This window comes from Rhinoderma darwinii, unplaced genomic scaffold, assembly GCF_050947455.1.
Source record: "Rhinoderma darwinii isolate aRhiDar2 unplaced genomic scaffold, aRhiDar2.hap1 Scaffold_600, whole genome shotgun sequence".
NCBI lineage: Eukaryota > Metazoa > Chordata > Amphibia > Anura > Rhinodermatidae > Rhinoderma > Rhinoderma darwinii.
The window spans coordinates 64,724-85,285 of NW_027464155.1; the positions used below are offsets into that span (position 1 = coordinate 64,724).

The 20,562-nt window shown below is 43.9% G+C and overlaps 1 protein-coding gene across 2 annotated transcripts in view; it reads left to right on the forward strand.

The window, feature by feature from the left end:
* Positions 1-293: 293 nt before the first annotated feature.
* Positions 294-20,562, forward strand: part of LOC142725440 (zinc finger protein 513-like) — a 53,257-nt gene continuing 32,988 nt past the window's right edge. The window contains exon 1 of one of the 2 annotated variants that reach the window (XM_075848981.1): positions 294-593. In XM_075848981.1, the coding sequence (XP_075705096.1) occupies positions 554-593 (40 nt within the window). In that variant the 5' untranslated portion in view covers positions 294-553. The remainder of the gene's footprint in view (positions 594-20,562) is intronic. The other variant, XM_075848982.1, reaches the window with a different exon arrangement.

Genomic DNA, 20,562 nt, shown 5'->3' on the forward strand with positions numbered 1-20,562 from the left:
GGGCAGTGTATGGGGGTATTATATGGCAGTGTATGGGGGTATTATATGGGCAGTGTATGGGGGTATTATGTGGGCAGTGTATGGGGGTATTATATGGGCAGTGTATGGGGGTATTATATGGGCAGTGTATGGGGGTATTATATGGGCACTGTATGGGGGTATTATATGGGCACTGTATTATATGATCACCCGGCATGATAGTGACGTCATACTTGCAGGGGCGGAGCTCTGCGGCGGCCGTGCAGATGTAAGAGGGTGTGGCCTCAGAAACTAATCACATGACTGCAGCTGACTGGGGCGGTCGCCGGTTGGTTGCTATGGCAGCTGCTCCCCCTCAGCCGTTATAACCGGGTCATGGAGAGGAGTAGACCGCTGTACGTGTCGTGGCAGGAACTACTGATCCCGGCATTCCCTGGGATATAACCGGAAATGACCAGGCGGAAGTGACGTCCTCGTCTCCTTAACCGGAAACACATGAGGAAGCCGAGCACAGAACTCCTCCACACCGGAAATACCGAGAGCGGCGCCGGAAGTACCGGGGGAGGGAGGAGCCATGCCGCGGATCAAACAGTCCAACCCCCAGCCGGTGAAATGTGAGTCTGATAACGGGTGTGTGCACATATCCGAGCCCAGCTGTGTACCCCGAAATATACACCCGTCCAGCTGTGTACCCCGAAATACACCCTGTCGTGTACCCCCATATATACACCCCCGTCCTGCCGTGTACCCCCATATATATACACCCCTGTCCTGCTGTGTACCCCCCTATATATACACCCCTGTCCTGCCGTGTACCCCCATATATACACCCCTGTCCTGCTGTGTACCCCCCTATATATACATTCCTGTCCTGCTGTGTACCCCCATATATACACCTCTGCCCTGCTGTGTACCCCCATATATACACCCCTTTCCTGCCGTGTACCCCCATATATACACCCCTGTCCTGCAGTGTACCCCCATATATACACCCCCGTCCTGCCGTGTACCCCCATATATACACCCCCTGTCCTGCCGTGTACCCCCATATATACACATCCTGTCCTGCCGTGTACCCCCATATATATACACGCCCTGTCCTGTCGTGTACCCCCATATATACACCCCCTGTCCTGCCGTGTACCCCCATATATACACCCCCTGTCCTGCCGTGTACCCCCATATATACACCCCCTGTCCTGCCGTGTACCCCCATATATACACCCCCTGTCCTGCTGTGTACCCCCATATATACACCCCCTGTCCTGCCGTGTACCCCCATATATACACCCCTGTCCTGCCGTGTACCCCCATATATACACCCCTGTCCTGCCGTGTACCCCCATATATACACCCCTGTCCTGCCGTGTACCCCCATATATACACCCCTGTCCTGCCGTGTACCCCCTATATATACACCCCTGTCCTGCCGTGTACCCCATATATACACCCCCGTCCTGCTGCTGTGTACCCCCATATATACACCCCTGCCGTGTACCCCCATATATACACCCCTGTCCTGCCGTGTACCCCCATATATACACCCCTGTCCTGCCGTGTACCCCCATATATACACCCCTGTCCTGCCGTGTACCCCCATATATACACCCCTGTCCTGCCGTGTACCCCCATATATACACCCCTGTCCTGCCGTGTACCCCCATATATACACCCCTGTCCTGCCGTGTACCCCCATATATACACCCCTGTCCTGCCGTGTACCCCCATATATACACCCCTGTCCTGCCGTGTACCCCCATATATACACCCCTGTCCTGCCGTGTACCCCCATATATATACACCCCCTGTCCTGCCGTGTACCCCCATATATACACCCCCTGTCCTGCCGTGTACCCCCTGTCCTGCCGTGTACCCCCATATATACACCCCCTGTCCTGCCGTGTACCCCCATATATACACCCCCTGTCCTGCCGTGTACCCCCATATATACACCCCCTGTCCTGCCGTGTACCCCCATATATACACCCCCTGTCCTGCCGTGTACCCCCATATATACACACCCCGTCCTGCCGTGTACCCCCATATATACACCCCTGTCCTGCCGTGTACCCCCATATATACACCCCCGTCCTGCTGTGTACCCCCATATATACTCCCCCGTCCTGCGTACCCCCATATATACACCCCTGTCCTGCCGTGTACCCCCATATATACACCCCTGTCCTGCCGTGTACCCCCATATATACACCCCCGTCCTGCCGTGTACCCCCATATATACACCCCTGTCCTGCCGTGTACCCCCCTATATATACACCCCTGTCCTGCCGTGTACCCCATATATACACCCCCGTCCTGCTGCTGTGTACCCCCATGTATACACCCCTGCCGTGTACCCCCATGTATACACCCCTGCCGTGTACCCCCATATATACACCCCTGTCCTGCCGTGTACCCCCATATATACACCCCCGTCCTGCCGTGTACCCCCATATATACACCCCTGTCCTGCCGTGTACCCCCATATATACACCCCCGTCCTGTGTACCCCCATATATACACCATGTACCCCTATATACACAGTGGACCCGCAGGTTAATATCTGATGGTTTCATCCTCGTCGGTTACGCAGCCGATTTATCCTGACATTATAATGTGACCGTGATAAACACAGCCTAATACCTCTGCTAGCGGAAGTGAATAGCACTGGTCTGGTTGCAACGTCATCTGATAAGGGGGGATTTATTAGGAGGGGATATATTAGGGGGGAGGGGATATATTAGGGGGGAGGGGATATATTAGGGTGGAGGGGATATATTAGGGGGGAGGGGATCTATTAGGGGGGAGGGGATCTATTAGGGTGGAGGGGATCTATTAGGGTGGAGGGGATATATTAGGGGGGAGGGGATATATTAGGGGGGGATATATTAGGGGGGATATATTAGGGGGAATACATTAGTGGGATATATTCGGGGGGAGGGGATATATTAGGGGGAAGGGGATATATTAGGGGGGAGGGGATATATTAGGGGGGAGGGGATATATTAGGGTGGAGGGGATATATTAGGGGGGAGGGGATATATGTGTCAGCAGGTGATCAGTCATTGATGTTGGAAGCAGAAATAATTGAAAGATCTGAGCGACTGTGATGAGTAGACGACTGGGTCATATCCAGAACTGCCGGTCTTGTGGTGAGTGTTTCCGGGTCTCGTGCGGGGTGGCTGTTTCCGGGTCTCGTGCGGGGTGGCTGTTTCCGGGTCTCGTGCGGGGTGGCTGTTTCCGGGTCTCGTGCGGGGTGGCTGTTTCCGGGTCTCGTGCGGGGTGGCTGTTTCCGGGTCTCGTGCGGGGTGGCTGTTTCCGGGTCTCGTGCGGGGTGGCTGTTTCCGGGTCTCGTGCGGGGTGGCTGTTTCCGGGTCTCGTGCGGGGTGGCTGTTTCCGGGTCTCGTGCGGGGTGGCTGTTTCCGGGTCTCGTGCGGGTTGGCTGTTTCCAGTTCTCGTGGGGGTGTTTCCGGGTCTCGTGGGGGTCAGTACCTACTGAAGGTGCTGAAAGGCAGGACACCCGGTGACTGGAGGGTAATGCTGCTTGATGCTGCTCTCGTCTTGTACCCATCACCACAGGAACCTTCAGACGTCTTGTGGAGTCCGGGCCTCGAGGGCACCAGGGCGGCTACACGATATGAGGCTGGGGGTTGTAGTCGTCTGGCTGATCTATATATGTTTTATACTTGGGTGCAGGATTATTTGGACAGTGTCTAGCGTTTCGTCTTTCTTACACCCCCACATTCAAGGAGTTTAACAAGAGTCTTACATTAACAGTGGTCCTAGTAATTAAGATGCTCTGTCATCAGATTATAAGTGTCCTGTCTCCTACATGATGTGATCGGCGCTGTAATGTAGATAACAGTGGTCCTAGTAATAAAGAGGCTGTCACCACATTATAAGCGGCCTCTCTTGTACATGATGTGATCGGCGCTTTAATGTAGATAACAGTGGTCCTAGTAATAAAGAGGCTCTGTCACCACATTATAAGCGGCCTCTCTTGTACATGATGTGATCGGCGCTGTAATGTAGATAACAGTGGTCCTAGTAATAAAGAGGCTGTCACCACATTATAAGCAGCCTCTCTTGTACATGATATGATCGGCGCTGTAATGTAGATAACAGTGGTCCTAGTAATAAAGAGGCTGTCACCACATAAGTGGCCTCTCTTGTACATGATGTGATCAGCGCTGTAATGTAGGTAACAGTGGTCCTAGTAATAAAGAGGCTGTCACCACATTATAAGCGGCCTCTCTTGTACATGTGATCAGCGCTGTAATGTAGGTAACAGTGGTCCTAGTAATAAAGAGGCTGTCACCACATTATAAGTGGCCTCTCTTGTACATGTGATCAGCGCTGTAATGTAGGTAACAGTGGTCCTAGTAATAAAGAGGCTGTCACCACATTATAAGCGGCCTCTCTTGTACATGTGATCAGCGCTGTAATGTAGGTAACAGTGGTCCTAGTAATAAAGAGGCTCTGTCACCACATTATAAGTGGCCTCTCTTGTACATGATGTGATCGGCGCTGTAATGTAGATAACAGTGGTCCTAGTAATAAAGAGGCTGTCACCACATAAGTGGCCTCTCTTGTACATGATGTGATCGGCGCTGTAATGTAGGTAACAGTGGTCCTAGTAATAAAGAGGCTGTCACCACATTATAAGCGGCCTCTCTTGTACATGATGTGATCGGCGCTGTAATGTAGATAACAGTGGTCCTAGTAATAAAGAGGCTCTGTCACCACATTATAAGTGGCCTCTCTTGTACATGATGTGATCGGCGCTGTAATGTAGATAACAGTGGTCCTAGTAATAAAGAGGCTCTGTCACCCCATTATAAGCGGCCTCTCTTGTACATGATGTGATCGGCGCTGTAATGTAGATAACAGTGGTCCTAGTAATAAAGAGGCTGTCACCACATTATAAGCGGCCTCTCTTGTACATGATGTGATCGGCGCTGTAATGTAGATCAGGAGTGTTACAACAGTGTTTTTTTATATAGAAAAACGATCATTTGTGACGGACTTCTGACCTATATTAGCTTTATGCTAATGAGTTTCTCAATGGACAACTGGGCGTGTTTTACTATATGACCAAGTGGGCGTTGTACAGAGGAGTGTATGACGCTGACCAATCAGTGACCAATCAACGTCATACACTTCTCTCCATTCATTTGCACTGCAGATAGCGATATAGCTATATCACTATGTGCAGCCACATACACACACTATAACGTTACTGCAGTGTCCTGACAATGAATATACATCACCTCCAGCCAGGACGTGACGTGTATTCACAATCTTGACCACTTCTCTGCACGTCTCTGAGTTACAGGATAGCAGGCGTAGTCTCGCGAGATTACGCTGTAACCTGTCATTTACAGCGAGATCTATATAACTATATCTATATAACATGACATCACACAGGGCGGGGGCAGGGCTATAACATGACATCACACAGGGCGGGGGCAGGGCTATAACATGACATCACACAGGGCGGGGGCAGGGCTATAACATGCCATCACACAGGGCGGGGGCAGGGCTATAACATGACATCACACAGGGCGGGGGCAGGGCTATAACATGACATCACACAGGGCGGGGGCAGGGCTATTACATGCCATCACACAGGGCGGTGGCAGGGCTATTACATGCCATCACACAGGGCGGGGGCAGGGCTATAACATGACATCACACAGGGCGGCGGCAGGGCTATTACATGCCATCACACAGGGCGGGGGCAGGGCTATAACATGCCATCACACAGGGCGGGGGCAGGGCTATAACATGCCATCACACAGGGCGGGGGCAGGGCTATAACATGACATCACACAGGGCGGCGGCAGGGCTATTACATGCCATCACACAGGGCGGGGGCAGGGCTATAACATGACATCACACAGGGCGGCGGCAGGGCTATTACATGGACATCACACATCTGTCACACAGGGCGGGGGCAGGGCTATTACATGGACATCACACATGGCGGGGGCAGGGCTGTAACATGACATCACACAGGGCGGGGGCAGGGCTATATATAACATGACATCACACAGGGCGTCACACAGACTTTCTGCTCGAGTTTAGTCACATGCTCCAAAACTGAAAGGACCGGGCTCGACATTACAGATGGAGAATGTGATGGTGTATTATGTGTGGTATATTGTGATGGTGTATTATGTGTGGTATAGTGTGATGGTGTATTATGTGTGGTGTATAGTGTGATGGTGTATTATGTGTGGTATAGTGTGATGGTGTATTATGTGTGGTATATTGTGATGGTGTATTATGTGTGGTATATTGTGATGGTGTATTATGTGTGGTATAGTGTGATGGTGCATTATGTGTGGTATAGTGTGATGTGTATTATGTGTGGTATATTGTGATGGGGCATTATGTGTGGTGTATTGTGATGGGGCATTATGTGTGGTGTATTGTGATGGTGCATTATGTGTGGATTATTGTGATGGTGCATTATGTGTGGTATAGTGTGATGGTGCATTATGTGTGGTATAGTGTGATGGTGTATTATGTGTGGTATATTGTGATGGTGTATTATGTGTGGTATAGTGTGATGGTGTATTATGTGTGGTATATTGTGATGGTGTATTATGTGTGGTATATTGTGATGGTGCATTATGTGTGGTATAGTGTGATGGTGCATTATGTGTGGTATATTGTGATGGTGTATTATGTGTGGTATATTGTGATGGTGCATTATGTGTGGTATATTGTGATGGTGCATTATGTGTGGTATATTGTGATGGTGTATTATGTGTGGTATATTGTGATGGTGCATTATGTGTGGTATATTGTGATGGTGTATTATGTGTGGTATAGTGTGATGGTGTATTATGTGTGGTATATTGTGATGGTGCATTATGTGTGGTATATTGTGATGGTGTATTATGTGTGGTATATTGTGATGGTGCATTGTGTGGTTTATTGTGATGGTGTATTATGTGTGGTATATTGTGATGGTGTATTATGTGTGGTATATTGTGATGGTGCATTATGTGTGGTATAGTGTGATGGTGTATTATGTGTGGTATATTGTGATGGTGTATTATGTGTGGTATATTGTGATGGTGTATTATGTGTGGTATATTGTGATGGTGTATTATGTGTGGTATATTGTGACGGTGTATTATGTGTGGTATATTGTGATGGTGCATTATGTGTGGTATATTGTGACGGTGCATTATGTGTGGTATATTGTGACGGTGTATTATGTGTGGTATAGTGTGGTGTATTATGTGTGGTATAGTGTGATGGTGCATTATGTGTGGTATAGTGTGATGGTGTATTATGTGTGGTATATTGTGATGGTGCATTATGTGTGGTATATTGTGATGGTGTATTATGTGTGGTATAGTGTGATGGTGTATTATGTGTGGTTTATTGTGATGGTGTATTATGTGTGGTATAGTGTGATGGTGCATTATGTGTGGTATATTGTGATGGTGCATTATGTGTGGTATAATGTGATGGTGCATTATGTGTCGTATATTGTGATGGTGCATTATGTGTCGTATATTGTGATGGTGTATTATGTGTGGTTTATTGTGATGGTGTATAGTGTGATGGTATAGTGTGATGGTGCATTATGTGTGGTGTATAGTGTGATGGTGTATTATGTGTGGTATATTGTGATGGTGCATTATGTGTCGTATATTGTGATGGTGCATTATGTGTGGTATATTGTGATGGTGCATTATGTGTGGTGTATTGTGATGGGGCATTATGTGTGGTATATTGTGATGGTGCATTATGTGTGGTATAGTGTGATGGTGCATTATGTGTGGTGTATAGTGTGATGGTGTATTATGTGTAATATATTGTGATGGTGTATTATGTGGGGTATAGTGTGATGGTGTATAGTGTGATGGTGTATTATGTGGGGTATATTGTGATGGTGCATTATGTGTGGTATATTGTGATGGTGTATTATGTGTGTGGTATATTGTGATGTTGTATTATGTGTGGTATATTGTGATGGTGTATTATGTGTGGTGTATAGTGTGATGGTGTATTATGTGCGGTATATTGTGATGGTGTATAGTGTGATGGTGTATTATGTGGGGTATAGTGTGATGGTGTATTATGTGGGGTATATTGTGATGGTGTATTATGTGTGGTATATTGTGATGGTGTATTATGTGTGTGGTATAGTGTGATGGTGCATTATGTGTGGTATATTGTGATGGTGTATTATGTGTGGTGTATAGTGTGATGGTGCATTATGTGTGGTATATTGTGATGGTGTATTATGTGTGGTATATTGTGATGGTGCATTATGTGTGGTATATTGTGATGGTGTATTATGTGTGGTATATTGTGATGGTGCATTATGTGTGTGGTATATTGTGATGGTGCATTATGTGTGGTATGTTGTGATGGTGTATTATGTGTGGTATAGTGTGATGGTGTATTATGTGTGGTATATTGTGATGGTGTATTATGTGTGGTATAGTGTGACGGTGTATTATGTGTGGTATAGTGTGACGGTGTATTATGTGTGGTATATTGTGATGGTGTATTATGTGTGGTATATTGTGATGGCGCATTATGTGTGGTATATTGTGATGGTGTATTATGTGTGGTATAGTGTGATGGTGTATTATGTGTGGTATATTGTGATGGTGCATTATGTGTGGTATAATGTGATGGTGTATTATGTGTGGTATATTGTGATGGTGCATTATGTGTGTGGTATATTGTGATGGTGCATTATGTGTGGTATGTTGTGATGGTGTATTATGTGTGGTATAGTGTGATGGTGTATTATGTGTGGTATATTGTGATGGTGTATTATGTGTGGTATAGTGTGACGGTGTATTATGTGTGGTATATTGTGATGGTGTATTATGTGTGGTATAGTGTGATGGTGCATTATGTGTGGTATATTGTGATGGTGTATTATGTGTGGTATAGTGTGATGGTGTATTATGTGTGGTATATTGTGATGGTGTATTATGTGTGGTATAGTGTGATGGTGCATTATGTGTGGTATATTGTGATGGTGTATTATGTGTGGTATATTGTGATGGCGCATTATGTGTGGTATATTGTGATGGTGTATTATGTGTGGTATAGTGTGATGGTGTATTATGTGTGGTATAGTGTGACGGTGTATTATGTGTGGTATAGTGTGATGGTGTATAGTGTGATGGTATAGTGTGATGGTGCATTATGTGTGGTGTATAGTGTGATGGTGCATTATGTGTGGTATATTGTGATGGTGCATTATGTGTGGTATATTGTGATGGTGCATTATGTGTGGTATATTGTGATGGTGCATTATGTGTGGTGTATTGTGATGGGGCATTATGTGTGGTGTATTGTGATGGTGTATAGTGTGATGGTGTATTATGTGTGGTATATTGTGATGGTGTATTATGTGTGGTATATTGTGATGGCGCATTATGTGTGGTATATTGTGATGGTGTATTATGTGTGGTATAGTGTGATGGTGTATTATGTGTGGTATAATGTGATGGTGTATTATGTGTGGTATATTGTGATGGTGCATTATGTGTGTGGTATATTGTGATGGTGCATTATGTGTGGTATGTTGTGATGGTGTATTATGTGTGGTATAGTGTGATGGTGTATTATGTGTGGTATATTGTGATGGTGTATTATGTGTGGTATAGTGTGACGGTGTATTATGTGTGGTATATTGTGATGGTGTATTATGTGTGGTATATTGTGATGGCGCATTATGTGTGGTATATTGTGATGGTGTATTATGTGTGGTATAGTGTGATGGTGTATTATGTGTGGTATAGTGTGACGGTGTATTATGTGTGGTATAGTGTGATGGTGTATAGTGTGATGGTATAGTGTGATGGTGCATTATGTGTGGTGTATAGTGTGATGGTGTATTATGTGTGGTATATTGTGATGGTGCATTATGTGTGGTATATTGTGATGGTGCATTATGTGTGGTATATTGTGATGGTGCATTATGTGTGGTGTATTGTGATGGGGCATTATGTGTGGTGTATTGTGATGGTGCATTATGTGTGGTATAGTGTGATGGTGCATTATGTGTGGTGTATAGTGTGATGGTGTATTATGTGTGGTATATTGTGATGGTGTATTATGTGGGGTATAGTGTGATGGTGTATAGTGTGATGGTGTATTATGTGGGGTATATTGTGATGGTGCATTATGTGTGGTATATTGTGATGGTGTATTATGTGTGTGGTATATTGTGATGTTGTATTATGTGTGGTATATTGTGATGGTGTATTATGTGTGGTGTATAGTGTGATGGTGTATTATGTGCGGTATATTGTGATGGTGTATAGTGTGATGGTGTATTATGTGGGGTATAGTGTGATGGTGTATAGTGTGATGGTGTATTATGTGGGGTATAGTGTGATGGTGTATTATGTGGGGTATATTGTGATGGTGTATTATGTGTGGTATATTGTGATGGTGTATTATGTGTGTGGTATATTGTGATGTTGTATTATGTGTGGTATAGTGTGATGGTGTATTATGTGGGGTATAATGTGATGATGTATTATGTGTGGTATAGTGTGATGGTGTATAGTGTGATGGTGTATTATGTGTGGTATATTGTGATGGTGCATTATGTGTGGTATAATGTGATGGTGTATTATGTGTGGTATATTGTGATGGTGTATTATGTGTGGTATAGTGTGATGGTGTATTATGTGTGGTATATTGTGATGGGGCATTATGTGTGGTGTATTGTGATGGTGCATTATGTGTGGATTATTGTGATGGTGCATTATGTGTGGTATAGTGTGATGGTGCATTATGTGTGGTATAGTGTGATGGTGTATTATGTGTGGTATATTGTGATGGTGTATTATGTGTGGTATAGTGTGATGGTGTATTATGTGTGGTATATTGTGATGGTGTATTATGTGTGGTATATTGTGATGGTGCATTGTGTGGTTTATTGTGATGGTGTATTATGTGTGGTATATTGTGATGGTGTATTATGTGTGGTATATTGTGATGGTGCATTATGCGTGGTATAGTGTGATGGTGTATTATGTGTGGTATATTGTGATGGTGTATTATGTGTGGTATATTGTGATGGTGCATTATGTGTGGTATAGTGTGATGGTGTATTATGTGTGGTATATTGTGATGGTGTATTATGTGTGGTATATTGTGACGGTGTATTATGTGTGGTATATTGTGACGGTGCATTATGTGTGGTATATTGTGACGGTGCATTATGTGTGGTATAGTGTGGTGTATTATGTGTGGTATAGTGTGATGGTGCATTATGTGTGGTATAGTGTGATGGTGTATTATGTGTGGTATATTGTGATGGTGCATTATGTGTGGTATATTGTGATGGTGTATTATGTGTGGTATAGTGTGATGGTGCATTATGTGTGGTATATTGTGATGGTGCATTATGTGTGGTATAATGTGATGGTGTATTATGTGTGGTATATTGTGATGGTGCATTATGTGTGGTATATTGTGATGGTGCATTATGTGTGGTATAGTGTGATGGTGCATTATGTGTGGTATATTGTGATGGTGCATTATGTGTGGTGTATAGTGTGATGGTGCATTATGTGTGGTATATTGTGATGGTGTATTATGTGTGGTGTATAGTGTGATGGTGCATTATGTGTGGTATATTGTGATGGTGTATTATGTGTGGTATATTGTGATGGTGCATTATGTGTGGTATATTGTGATGGTGCATTATGTGTGGTATATTGTGATGGTGTATTATGTGTGGTATAGTGTGATGGTGTATTATGTGTGGTATATTGTGATGGTGTATTATGTGTGGTGTATAGTGTGATGGTGTATTATGTGCGGTATATTGTGATGGTGTATAGTGTGATGGTGTATTATGTGGGGTATAGTGTGATGGTGTATTATGTGTAGTATAGTGTGATGGTATATTATGTGTGGTATAGTGTGATGGTGTATTATGTGTGGTATAGTGTGATGGTGCATTATGTGTGGTATAGTGTGATGGTGTATTATGTGTGGTATAGTGTGATGGTGCATTATGTGTGGTATATTGTGATGGTGTATTATGGGTGGTATAGTGTGATGGTGTATTATGTGGGGTATATTGTGATGGTGTATTATGTGTGGTATATTGTGATGGTGTATTATGTGTGTGGTATATTGTGATGTTGTATTATGTGTGGTATAGTGTGATGGTGTATTATGTGTGGTATAGTGTGATGGTGTATTATGTGTGGTATATTGTGATGGTGCATTATGTGTGGTATATTGTGATGGTGTATTATGTGGGGTATAATGTGATGATGTATTATGTGTGGTATAGTGTGATGGTGTATTATGTGTGGTATATTGTGATGGTGCATTATGTGTGGTATTATGTGTGGTATATTGTGATGGTGTATTATGTGTGGTATAGTGTGATGGTGCATTATGTGTGGTATATTGTGATGGTGCATTATGTGTGGTGTATTGTGATGGTGCATTATTTGTGGTATATTGTGACGGTGCATTATGTGTGGTATATTGTGACGGTGCATTATGTGTGGTATATTGTGACGGGGCATTATGTGTGGTATAGTGTGACGGGGCATTATGTGTGGTATAGTGTGATGGTGCATTATGTGTGGTATATTGTGATGGTGTATTATGTGTGGTATATTGTGATGGTGTATTATGTGTGGTATAGTGTGATGGTGTATTATGTGTGGTGTATAGTGTGATGGTGTATTATGTGTGATATATTGTGATGGTGCATTATGTGTGGTATATTGTGATGGTGCATTATGTGTGGTATAGTGTGATGGTGCATTATGTGTGGTATAGTGTGATGGTGTATTATGTGTGGTATATTGTGATGGTGTATTATGTGTGGTATAGTGTGATGGTGTATTATGTGTGGTATATTGTGATGGTGTATTATGTGTGGTATATTGTGATGGTGCATTGTGTGGTTTATTGTGATGGTGTATTATGTGTGGTATATTGTGATGGTGTATTATGTGTGGTATATTGTGATGGTGCATTATGTGTGGTATAGTGTGATGGTGTATTATGTGTGGTATATTGTGATGGTGTATTATGTGTGGTATATTGTGATGGTGTATTATGTGTGGTATATTGTGATGGTGCATTATGTGTGGTATAGTGTGATGGTGTATTATGTGTGGTATATTGTGATGGTGTATTATGTGTGGTATATTGTGACGGTGCATTATGTGTGGTATATTGTGACGGTGTATTATGTGTGGGATAGTGTGGTGTATTATGTGTGGTATAGTGTGATGGTGCATTATGTGTGGTATAGTGTGATGGTGTATTATGTGTGGTATATTGTGATGGTGCATTATGTGTGGTATATTGTGATGGTGTATTATGTGTGGTATAGTGTGATGGTGCATTATGTGTGGTATATTGTGATGGTGCATTATGTGTGGTATAATGTGATGGTGTATTATGTGTGGTATATTGTGATGGTGCATTATGTGTGGTGTATAGTGTGATGGTGCATTATGTGTGGTATATTGTGATGGTGTATTATGTGTGGTGTATAGTGTGATGGTGCATTATGTGTGGTATATTGTGATGGTGCATTATGTGTGGTATAGTGTGATGGTGCATTATGTGTGGTGTATAGTGTGATGGTGTATTATGTGTGGTATATTGTGATGGTGTATAGTGTGATGGTGTATTATGTGGGGTATAGTGTGATGGTGTATAGTGTGATGGTGTATTATGTTTGGTATAGTGTGATGGTGTATTATGTGTGGTATAGTGTGACGGTGTATTATGTGTGGTATAGTGTGATGGTGTATAGTGTGATGGTGTATTATGTGTGGTATATTGTGATGGTGCATTATGTGTGGTATATTGTGATGGCGCATTATGTGTGGTATATTGTGATGGCGCATTATGTGTGGTATATTGTGATGGTGCATTATGTGTGGTATATTGTGATGGTGTATTATGTGTGGTATATTGTGATGGTGCATTATGTGTGGTGTATAGTGTGATGGTGCATTATGTGTGGTATATTGTGATGGTGTATTATGTGTGGTATATTGTGATGGTGTGTGGTATATTGTGATGGTGCATTATGTGTGGTGTATTGTGATGGGGCATTATGTGTGGTATATTGTGATGGTGCATTATGTGTGGTATAGTGTGATGGTGCATTATGTGTGGTGTATAGTGTGATGGTGTATTATGTGTGGTATATTGTGATGGTGCATTATGTGTGGTGTATAGTGTGATGGTGTATTATGTGTGGTATATTGTGACGGTGTATTATGTGGGGTATATTGTGACGATGCGTTGTGTGGTATATTGTGATGGTGCATTATGTGTGGTATATTGTGATGGTGCATTATGTGTGGTATATTGTGATGTATATTATGATGGTGCATTATGTGTGGCATATTGTGATGGTGCATTATGTGTGGTATATTGTGATGGTGCATTATGTGTGGTATATTGTGATGGTGTATTATGTGTGGTATATTGTGATGGTGCATTATGTGTGGTATATTGTGATGGTGCATTATGTGTGGTATACTGTGATGGTGCATTATGTGTGGTATATTGTGATGGTGTATTATGTGTGGTATAATGTGATGGTGCATTATGTGTGGTATATTGTGATGGTGTACTATGTGTGGTATAATGTGATGGTGTATTATGTGTGGTATAGTGTGATGGTGTATAGTGTGATGGTATATTGTGATGGTGTATTATGTGTGGTATAGTGTGATGGTGTATTATGTGTGGTATATTGTGATGGTGCATTATGTGTGGTATATTGTGATGGTGTATTATGTGTGGTATAGTGTGATGGTGTATTATGTGTGGTATAGTGTGATGGTGCATTATGTGTGGTATAGTGTGATGGTGCATTATGTGTGGTATAGTGTGATGTGTATTATGTGTGGTATAATGTGATGGTGTATTATGTGTGGTATATTGTGATGGTGCATTATGTGTGGTATATTGTGATGGTGCATTATGTGTGGTATATTGTGATGGTGTATTATGTGTGATATATTGTGATGGTGCATTATGTGTGGTATAGTGTGATGGTGTATTATGTGTGGTATATTGTGATGGTGCATTATGTGTGGTATATTGTGATGGTGCATTATGTGTGGTATATTGTGATGGTGTATTATGTGTGATATATTGTGATGGTGCATTATGTGTGGTGTATAGTGTGATGGTGCATTATGTGTGGTATATTGTGATGGTGTATTATGTGTGGTATAGTGTGATGGTGTATTATGTGTGGTATATTGTGATGGTGTATTATGTGTGGTATAATGTGATGGTGTATAGTGTGATGGTGCATTATGTGTGGTATAGTGTGGTGGTGCATTATGTGTGGTATATTGTCATGGTGTATTATGTGTGATATATTGTGATGGTGTATTATGTGTGGTATAATGTGATGGTGTATTATGTGTGGTATATTGTGATGGTGCATTATGTGTGGTATATTGTGATGGTGCATTATGTGTGGTATAGTGTGATGGTGTATTATGTGTGGTATAGTGTGATGGTGCATTATGTGTGGTATAGTGTGATGGTGTATTATGTGTGGTATAGTGTGATGGTGTATTATGTGTGGTATAGTGTGATGGTGTATTATGTGTGATATGTACATGTGCCTTCTTGAGCAGGGGGACCTTGCGGGCACTGCAGGATTTTAATCCATTACGGAGTAATGTGTTACCAATGGTTTTCTTGGTGACTGTGGTCCCAGCTGCCTTGAGATCATTAACAAGTTCCCCCCGTGTAGTTTTCGGCTGAGCTCTCACCTTTCTAAGGATCAAGGATACCCCACGAGGTGAGATTTTGCATGGAGCCCCAGATCGATGTGGATTGACAGTCATGTTGTATGTCTTCCATGTTCTTACTATTGCACCAACAGTTGTCTCCTTCTCACCCAGCGTCTTACTCATGGTTTTGTAGCCCATTCCAGCCTTGTGCAGGTCTATGATCTTGTCCCTGACATCCTTAGAAAGCTCTTTGGTCTTGCCCATGTTGTAGAGGTTAGAGTCAGACTGATCATTGAGTCTGTGGACAGGAGTCTGTTATACAGGTGACCATGTAAGAGCTGTCTATAATGCCGGCACCAAGGTGATTTGGAGCAGTAACTGGTCTGGAGGAGGCTGAACTCTTAATGGTTGGTCGGGGGTCACATACTTATTTCTCTGTGCACAATGCAAATAAATAGAGATCATTTTGACAATGTGATTTTCTGTTTTTTTATATAATCTATCTCTCACTGGTAAAATTAACCTAGCCTAAAAATTCTAGACTGTTCATGACTTTGACAGCGGGAAACTTACAAAATCAGCAAGGGATCAAATACTTATTTCCTCCACTGTATATATATGTGTGTGTATATAGATGTGTGTGTGTGTGTTTATATGTATATGTGTGTGTGTTTATATATGTGTGTGTGTTTATATGTGTGTGTGTGTTTATATGTATGTGTGTGTGTGTGTGTGTGTGTTTATATATATATATATGTGTGTGTGTGTTTATATGTATATATGTGTGTGTGTTTATATATGTGTGTGTGTGTGTGTTTATATATATATATGTTTGTGTGTTTATATATATATGTGTGTGTGTGTGTGTTTATATATATATGTGTGTGTGTTTATATATATATGTGTGTGTGTTTATATGTGTGTGTGTGTTTATATGTATATATGTGTGTGTGTTTATATATATATGTGTGTGTGTTTATATGTGTGTGTGTGTTTATATGTATATATGTGTGTGTGTGTTTATATATATATATATATATGTGTGTGTGTGTGTGTGTGTGTTTATATGTGTGTGTGTGTGTGTGTGTTTATATGTGTGTGTGTGTGTATATGTGTGTGTTTATATATATATATATATATATATATATATATATATATATGTATATGTATATATATAGTAAGGGAATTAGGTAGCGGGACAGTCGTCTCCTGGGGTAGACGGGCACTCTGTGTCGAACATGCCAGTAAGTTTCAGTCCGCACAGCAGAGTTGTGGTACTAGTGGCCTCAGCGAGTTTTATTTACAGGTTGTACATGAATAAAAAGAAAACTCTCTGCCTGTCCGGCACTTACTATACAGTGAGGTATCCGAACTAACACAGCGCCGGCCTAATGCCCCGCACCATAACCCATGCCGACCAGACAACCTGTTATAACCGCAGACTGCTCCTCCCGCCAGGCTGAGAGAGAGTGGGACTGAACCGCAGCCTTTATAAAGGACTATCACACCTGACCCCTGACTAATAGCTAGACAGCCCAAGACCAGGACTGTGTGGATGGAGCGGGGACCCCCCATCTCTCCCCCCCCACTACAACAACCATGCCCTTTTCCAGGTTTTACATAAAACCTATTGCAGAGGGAGAACCACATTCTCTGCTGAATTTACTCCCTGGTTGTTCTCAGATAATAGGAGAAGACAGAAATCTTGGGGAAATATAGGCCCCCATCCACAACCTGTCCACGTGGTCTGTCACAATATATATATAATGTGTATATACACACAGCAGTGTTAAAAACTATCCGTCCAATACCATTCACCTGAGAAATGTTTTTGGTAGAGTTGATATTTCTACATAGCAAATAAGTGACTTGTAAGTGTAGAAGAACCAGAGCCAACGCTTAGCACCTGCGAGCCGTGAAGTCTGAGGAGCTGAATCATTAATTGTACAAAATAATCACAGTGAGGAGGAAAATTGGTGAATCCTTCATTCTGTGGAATAACAGGGGTCAGTCTTGGCCCTTATATAAGGTCGGAGGGCGGCAAATGGTGCAAATGTTGATTATCGGGCGTTTGCTTCTGAAATACTGGGGAACACGGGACATTCCTGACATTGTTCTGATGAGAAACCATCTAGAGAAGTGCAGCAAATTATCGGCCACTCAGCTAAAATCATCTCATATGCCTTGAAGTGGCGACCAAAACCTGAAAGACATGGAGAAAAGCTCCAAATCCTGAAAGACGGGGAAGGAAGCGCCAAATCCTGAAAGACGGGGAAGGAAGCGCCAAATCCCGAAAGACGGGGAAGGAAGCGCCAAATCCCGAAAGACGGGGAAGGAAGCGCCAAATCCCGAAAGACGGGGAAGGAAGCGCCAAATCCCGAAAGACGGGGAAGGAAGCGCCAAATCCTGAAAGACGGGGAAGGAAGCGCCAAAACCTGAAAGACGGGGAAGGAAGCGCCAAAACCTGAAAGACGGGGAAAGAAGCGCCAAAACCTGAAAGACGGGGAAGGAAGCGCCAAATTCTGAAAGACGGGGAAGGAAGCGCCAAATTCTGAAAGACGGGGAAGGAAGCGCCAAATCCTGAAAGACGCTGAAGGAAGCGCCAAATCCTGAAAGACGGGAAAGGAAGCGCCAAAACCTGAAAGACGGGGAAGGAAGCGCCAAAACCTGAAAGACGGGGAAGGAAGCGCCAAAACCTGAAAGACGGGGAAGGAAGCGCCAAAACCTGAAAGACGGGGAAGGAAGCGCCAAATCCCGAAAGACGGGGAAGGAAGCGCCAAATCCCGAAAGACGGGGAAGGAAGCGCCAAATCCCGAAAGACGGGGAAGGAAGCGCCAAATCCCGAAAGACGGGGAAGGAAGCGCCAAATCCCGAAAGACGGGGAAGGAAGCGCCAAATCCCGAAAGACGGGGAAGGAAGCGCCAAATCCCGAAAGACGGGGAAAGAAGCGCCAAAACCCGAAAGACGGGGAAGGAAGCGCCAAATCCCGAAAGACGGGGAAAGAAGCGCCAAAACCCGAAAGACGGGGAAGGAAGCGCCAAATCCTGAAAGACGGGGAAGGAAGCGCCAAATCCTGAAAGACGCTGAAGGAAGCGCCAAAACCTGAAAGACGGGGAAGGAAGCGCCAAAACCTGAAAGACGGGGAAGGAAGCGCCAAATCCTGGAAGACGGGGAAGGAAGCGCCAAAACCTGAAAGACGCGGGGAGGAAGCGCCAAAACCTGAAAGACGGGGAAGGAAGCGCCAAATCCTGAAAGACGCTGAAGGAAGCGCCAAAACCTGAAAGACGGGGAAGGAAGCGCCAAATTCTGAAAGACGGGGAAGGAAGCGCCAAATCCTGAAAGACGGGGAAGGAAGCGCCAAATCCTGAAAGACGGGGAAGGAAGCGCCAAATCCTGAAAGACGGGGAAGGAAGCGCCAAATCCTGAAAGACGCTGAAGGAAGCGCCAAATCCTGAAAGACGGGGAAGGAAGCGCCAAATCCTGAAAGACGCTGAAGGAAGCGCCAAAACCTGAAAGACGGGGAAGGAAGCGCCAAAACCTGAAAGACGGGGAAGGAAGCGCCAAATCCTGGAAGACGGGGAAGGAAGCGCCAAAACCTGAAAGACGCGGGGAGGAAGCGGGAAACTACTGATCAATAGAGCCTCAGCCAATCATCCCCCTCCAGAAATATGAGATAAGACGTGAAGTCACCGGTGATCTGCTCCAATCACAAGATGATTAAGTGAAGACGAGTCACCAGCAAGAACTCCCAGCAAAAAAGCATCCTGAAGAGGTTCAAATCTGCCCAAAGAGAAACGGCACAACATGTTGTGGACTGATAGAAACAAAATTGTTCTTTCTAGTGGCCGTAAACAGAACGTGAGACGACCCCGAGCACTGAATTCAAGACACAGTGTGAAGACCGTAAAGCGAGGTGCTGCAAGAATCATGATACGGGGATGTGTCTCCTACCAGGTGCTGGGACTATTTATCACATACAAGAGATCAGGGATCGGTCTACATAGATCACAATACTTGAGGAGATCACGTTGTCCTACGCCGAAGAGAAATTCCCCAGAAATGGCCAAAAACGCAGCCGTGAGAGAGGAACAAATGGAGCGGCAGCCCAACCCCCGACATCAATCCGATAGAGAACTTGTAGAGTGACATCAAAAATCCAGAGGAACCGCGGAGCGTCGTCCAATCATCATCCTGGACTGGAGACCTGGTCACAGGGGTAGAAGGTGTGGACTCCACGTAACATGTCAAGAGCTCTCAGAGACCGCGGCGATGGCACCAAATATTACTGCAGGAAAGTGACAGCTCAGATATTACTGCAGGAAAGTGACAGCTCCGATATTACCGCAGGAAAGTGACAGCTCCGATATTACCGCAGGAAAGCGACAGCTCAGATATTACCGCGGGATAGCGACAGCTCCGATATTACCGCAGGAAAGTGACAGCTCCGATATTACCGCAGGAAAGCGACAGCTCAGATATTACTGCAGGAACGTGACAGCTCAGATATTACTGCAGGAACGTGACAGCTCAGATATTACTGCAGGAAAGTGACAGCTCCGATATTACTGCGGGAAAGTGACAGCTCCGATATTACCGCAGGAAAGCGACAGCTCCGATATTACTGCAGGAAAGCGACAGCTCCGATATTACTGCAGGAAAGCGACAGCTCAGATATTACTGCGGGAAAGTGACAGCTCCGATATTACTGCAGGAAAGCGACAGCTCAGATATTACCGCAGGAAAGCGACAGCTCAGATATTACCGCAGGAATGCGACAGCTCAGATATTACCGCAGGAAAGCGACAGCTCAGATATTACCGCAGGAAAGCGA